This window comes from Austrofundulus limnaeus, unplaced genomic scaffold, assembly GCF_001266775.1.
Source record: "Austrofundulus limnaeus strain Quisiro unplaced genomic scaffold, Austrofundulus_limnaeus-1.0 Scaffold7, whole genome shotgun sequence".
Lineage (NCBI taxonomy): Eukaryota > Metazoa > Chordata > Actinopteri > Cyprinodontiformes > Rivulidae > Austrofundulus > Austrofundulus limnaeus.
Genome location: NW_013952409.1, coordinates 3,690,616 through 3,696,850, shown reverse-complemented (window position 1 = coordinate 3,696,850; position 6,235 = coordinate 3,690,616). Strand labels below are relative to the sequence as shown.

The 6,235-nt window shown below is 40.7% G+C and overlaps 1 protein-coding gene across 1 annotated transcript; it reads right to left on the bottom strand.

Annotated features, from left to right (window-relative positions):
- Window positions 1–1,041: 1,041 nt before the first annotated feature.
- LOC106536147 (olfactomedin-4) lies at window positions 1,042–3,682 on the bottom strand (the record flags this gene model as incomplete). Its single annotated transcript, XM_014033348.1, is given in 4 exon segments — window positions 1,042–2,015; window positions 2,683–2,815; window positions 2,895–3,107; window positions 3,513–3,682. Coding segments are annotated over 3 exon segments (1,143 nt in total). The 3' UTR covers window positions 1,042–1,167.
- Between the last annotated feature and the right edge of the window lie 2,553 nt (window positions 3,683–6,235).

Sequence of the window (6,235 nt, the reverse complement as noted above, 5' to 3'; positions counted from 1 at the left end):
GTTATCTCCAGTAGTTATCAATAATAACTCAGTTTATCAATGGGCCCGGAGAACCGATTGAAGCGWTAGGGCTCCCAAAACCACAGAAAACCAACAAGAGATGTTAAATGTGTTTTATCACCGCCACAACGCGATCGGGGTTTTATTTCAAATTAAATTAAAAGAAATATTACAAATAACTGATTAGAGTGGATTACAGGTTTTGTTCTTGACAGGTAATTAGCTCAAACTTAAACAGCCAAGTACTAAACAGGTTAACAGATTTATTTCTAATTAAAACAGATAAACCAGCTTTAATTAACTCTATACTTTAAACCCAGAATGAGTTTTGTGTGTGTGTGTGTGTGTGTGAGAGAGAGAGAGAGAGAGAGAGAGAGAGAGAGGAGTGACGAGGGTCAGACAGAGAAAGATTTAAAGAGAGGTTTTAAAGAAAGGACAAAGAGCAAGAATGGAGAGCTAACTTTGGTTATGTTTAATTAATTCAGTGAGTGCCTTTGGTGAGCCAGATGAGGCCGGGTAGATCTCGGTCCAGCTAACTTCAGTACCTCTCATCAGAAGACCCTTTCTCTGCTGGCTCACCTCTGGAAATGAGTAGGCGACAACGCTGCCGGTCCAGTCAGACACAGGTTAAACCATTTTAATCTCGGACAGTGGAGAGGTTGACAAAGGTCAAAGGGTCAACCTCAGGGTCAGGATGTTCCACTATCAGAGTTGTAAAGCAACTTAGACATACTTTGTAACTGTACTTTGAATTGTTGGGTATCTGTATTTTACTTGAGTAATTATTTTTCAGCCTACTTTTTACTTACTTGTTACATTTTCTCATAATTATCTGTACTTTCTACTTCTTACATTTTTAAAAAAGACAAGAAGTAGAAAGTCGTTACTTTTATTTCATTTTTGCTTGTTTTCATTCCAGCTTGTTATTGTAAAAAATAAATAGTATCTATTGTGCCTCCTAGATAGAGTGAATTTAATTGTGGTTGAAAAAGGTGGACTAACAAGAGACAAAAGTCAAAATAGGAAAAACGACAGTAAAACTGATCATGAGGATCTATTAGACAGCAATTTTGGAGAAAAAACACGTCTTTTATTGTAATTTTTAAGTAAATTTAATGCAATAAGAGAACTTAAATGAATAAATGAAAAGTACATGAAAGCATCAAATCAGAAGTGAGCCTGATAGGTCAGAAGGTATCCATCGTTGTACATGTAGATCTGCCTGTCCAGGGGGTTGTAGCTCAGACTGGCCACTCCTTTAGCTATCTTCTGCATCGTCAGTGAAAGTGAGTTCTCTTCTTTCCCCGAGGCTGTGTCGAAGGCATAGAACACGTCCTCCTGGTATTCGTCCACGTATCGAGTGGCGTACAGCACGCCGCACACCATGAAGGCGTTGCTCACTGCCCTCTTGAACAGCCTCGTCTCCCACGTCTGCGACACGTTGAGAGTCTGAGCATCATCGTCCCAAACCAGCCTACTCACCACAAGGTTGCCGTGATTACCCAGAGTGGCATAGATCGCCCACAGTCCGGTCTCATCTGCCTCCAGGTCCACGTCGCTGTTAGCGCGGCAGTCATAGTAACAGTAAGGGAACTTGTTGTTGAAGCCCACACCGGTGCCTGGAAGCGTCACCCGTTTGACAGTGTTTGTCTTCAGGTCGTAGCGGCAGATGTCTGCAGAGCGGTAGCAGTGATAGTACAGAGCCTCTCCGTACAGGACAGCACTGGGACCCTCAATGGAGTTGGTGTGAGTGTGAGATGGAGCCAAGGTAAAGTCCTTGTGGTTAACAGAAGCTATGAAGTCTGTGTAGGTTTGGTAAACCCGCAGGGTGTTTCCATAGATATGGCTGTTGACCAGAGCTTGAACCCAGTAGCTGTTCTTTTCCCCCTCGCTGTCCATCTTTGCCTGCTTACCCCACGAACCTGAGATGTAGCTCTTACCGTACGGACTGACTTTGGTTGTGACGGGCTCACTGATGCCTGTGATCAGACCCTTCAGGCAGTATGAATGCTGGCCTACAACACAGGGTGAAAACATTTTAGCATTAGGTTTACTGGACATAAGGATTTTTTTTGCTTTCAAAAGTGTATTTTAGCCTACAGACTATTATGCTGCTTTAATATGGCCCCCGCACGGTCATATTGTTTTCGTACTGTTTATTTTTATTTATTTATTTATTTATTTTCTGTGAATTTTGGTCAAACGTAGCATGGAACTCGATCAACATGAAATTTGTCCGACCTACACTGCACCAGCCAACAATTTTAAGGTAGACCCCATATTTCAGGAGGGGGCTCCGTCTAAAATGGGGGTGTCTGGACATACAAAATGCTTATAACTCAAAACTATTCAACATAGGAGCTTTAGATTTTTTTATTTAATTTATTATTATTTTTTATTAATTTTAATTTTAATTTTTTTGTTTATCTCTGGTGAAGGGCTATCCATTGGGTCCACCAATGAGCCCCCCAAACCCCCACTCCATCTGAAAAAGGGGGCTCTGGACTTAAGAAAAGGCTTACAACACAAAAACTATTCAACCTAGGAGCTTCACATTTATTTCTTGTTTAGCTCTGATTAAGGGCTATCCATCGGGTCCATCAATGAAACCCCCCCAACCCCCTCGGACCCCCACCCAAAACAATAATCACATAATGAGTGATGTCAGCAAATATCTTGTACCTCTGAAATCTTTGGGGATTGTCTTGCAGGACTCCACACTGTTCTTTAGGTAGCGCAGATTTTCTTTCACAGTCTTCATGTTAACCGTGTCGGAGACTTGCATCCTCTCAACAGTTGTACGCAGTTTACTCACCTAACATACACACACACAAATACACACGGTGAACGTAATATCCATGAATGAAACTGTATATTTCTGTAGTTTGCTGTACCTCTTTGGAGAGTTTCTGTGTCTGGGCATTGTTCATCTGTGAGTGAGTCATACTGATGTCTGCCTCCAGCCGGCTGAGCTCCTGGCCCAGCAGGCGCAGAGACAAAACTGTGTACAGACCCTTGTGAYGAAGGTACTGAAAGGGCTGCAGTCGAGCGGTCATGTTCTCCACCTGAGCCTGAATCTGAGGAAGACGCTGGATGGAGACCGTCAACTGCAGAGAAACAAACAAGTGTATTTCTCTGTCAAGTCTCTGAAACTCTGTCTGGATCAAACGCTGCAGCTGAACTGCATCTATGAGATTTTAACTTTGATTTAAACACTTTAGACAAAACACAAATCACAGTTCCTCTTCAAACAATCGAACTACAATAACAATACACAGAAAACACATTAAACAATATTAAAACAAGTAAGCAGTAAGCATTCTGCTATTTTTAGCTTTTAGCTACAGTGATTAAAACTCATCATAAACAAAAAATATATATTTTAAGTAATGAACTTTTGAAATATTTGCTTACTTTCTATTTGTAAATTTGAAAAACTCAATTCTTTTAGTCAGTGCAAATCTATCTGAAATGAGAGTAATTTACAAGCAGTAACGATGAAGAGTTTCTACCTGTTCCTGCAGACTGCTCAGAGATTGATCACAGKTCTGAACCTCCTGCAGTACGGCCTCGTACTCCAGAACAGGAAAAGACCACGCCGTGGAGTTGACCTCACACTGACACGCATCGTCCTTCTTCAGGCCGAGCACACGCTGAGCCTGGCCAGCTTCCTGCAGACACACACACTGAACCTGTGATCTACAGCTGAAGCCTTATCACTTTGTAAAGAATCAAATGAGAAAGATAGAAAATCTGATTTTCATGTCATAACTCTTTATATTTTCTTTCAATTTTAAAGATTAAAGTTAAAGTTTAACTCACAGTGGACGTCAGGAGCAACAGCAACAGCAGCATCATGTTTACAGAAGGAGAGGTCGACACAAAATACCTCCTTCTTCCCCACTTACTCTGAAATACTGCCAACAGGCCCTCTGGTGTTTGACACACGTCACCACAGAAACCTGAACGATTTCACAGGGATGTAAAACCCACAAAAATGAGAAACTGCAGAGTTTCACAAGACCTCACGAGTCACCTATTCCTCATTTATTTTCTGTAAATTTATTGCTGAACATCGGTAAAAATTCAAGTTGAAACTACATGACTCAGCTTCCCATCAACAAGAGGCTGAGAGAAAATCAACGGATTCCAGCTTCAACAAAGAAAACTTTGATTTAATAAAATTATGTTGTTTTGCTTTGTAGGTTCTAACCTTTGCACAAAGGTGTCAGAAACATTTAGTAATAAAAGGCCAACATTATTTAAATTAATGAAGTGCATATCAATCGACACATTTGAAGTTGGTATCGTGTTTTTGTGAGAAATTATAGAATGAGTTTTGGTTAAAATGTGAAATATAGTCATGCAAAATGTCATTCAATATTGCACTTTTTCACTATGAGAAAATGTGCTGGTAATGACCCTTAGCTATATGTTCAGTTGGCTGTGGTCACTACTTTGAATCCAGAGGTTTTTGGATGGATGGATGGATGGATGGATGGATGGATGGATGGACGGACGGACGGATGGATGGATGGATGGATGGATGGATGGACGGACGGACGGAAGGATGGATGGATTGGTGGATGGATGGATGGATGGATGGATGGATGGATGGATGGATGGATGGATGGACGGACGGACGGATGGATGGATGGATGGATTGATTGGTGGATGGATGGATGATGGATGGATAGATTGGTGGATGGATGGATAGATGGATGATGGATGGATGAATGGATGGATGGATGGATGGATTGATTGGTGGATGGATGGATGATGGATGGATGGATGGATGGATGGATGGATGGATGGATGGACGGACGGACGGATGGATGGATTGATTGGTGGATGGATGGATGATGGATGGATAGATTGGTGGATGAATGGATGGATGGATGGATGGATGGATTGATTGGTGGATGGATGGATGGATTGGTGGATGGAAGGATGGATGGATGGATGGATGGATGGATTGGAGGATGGATGTGTTGATATATGGATGAAGGATGGATGGATGGATGGATGGATGGATTGGAGGATGGATGGATGGATGGATGGATGGATGGATGGATGGATGGATGGATGGATGGATGGATGGATGGATGGATGGATTGATTGGAGGATGGATGTGTTGATATATGGATGATGGATGGATGGATGGATGGATGGATTGGAGGATGGATGGATGGATTGGAGGATGGATAGATAGATAGATGGATGGATGGATGGATTGGAGGATGGATGTTTTTCCTCAGCTGATAAGCTGTAAAATGTCACCATCTCCGGTAACCGGTTGAAACTCTGAACAATGAGAAACTGTGAAGTTTCAGAACAACTGTGGTCAACTCAGGACTCGTTCTCTGTTTTGTTCATCCTGTTGATTCAGAAACATCCCGAAGGTTTTCTTTTGAAAGGTATAAAACATTTAGAGTTTACCTTTCAGTTTCTCATCAACATGAACTTAAATGTGACCTGATGAACCTCCAGCTCCATCCCTTTCATTTGTCCTTTTATCCTTCTGCTTTACATTTTAATGTATGTTTAAATATAATTTCAGGTCACTGTGATAAAGAAACAAACCTCATTTAATTTGATCTCAGTTATTTTCATTCACTTGTACTTTATTTTTGGCTTTGTGAGCTTTTTTTGCAGATAAGTGAGMCATTTATAAATATTTTTGCACACCTGAATTTTTCTCAGCTGATATTTTTGAGTCCCCTCAAATATCTGTAATTCTTTTAATGGATGTGAAACTCAAAAGTTTGAAGAAACTATAGAGTTTTGTAACACCTGTGGTCAACTCAGGTGTTGTGAAACTGCTTCGTTTTGCAACAGCTGCGGTCAACTCAGGAGTCGTCCATTCCTCATTTGGTTCATGCAGTTTTTGTTTTTACTTTTTCAGAACATTTTTAGGTGTAGATGACRTGAGTTCTAAAGGTCAGATCACAAGAGCGCTTTGTCTTGCTACATGGGGGGAAAAATCACTTCCTTCATTACAGTTTCCCATCAATACTGACCCAGCATCACCCCAACTAAAGAACTGCTGAGTCCATCCATTCAGTTTTTGTGACTTTTGCTCATCTATTATAAAACAATAAAATTCCAGTTGGTCATCAATTAAAAAAACATAACTCACTTTATGTTTGCTTTGTAGATTTTATGATTGTACTTAAGTATCAGAGACCTTTACAAAGAAAATTATTTCTTTAATTACCTTTATACTGAATAATAA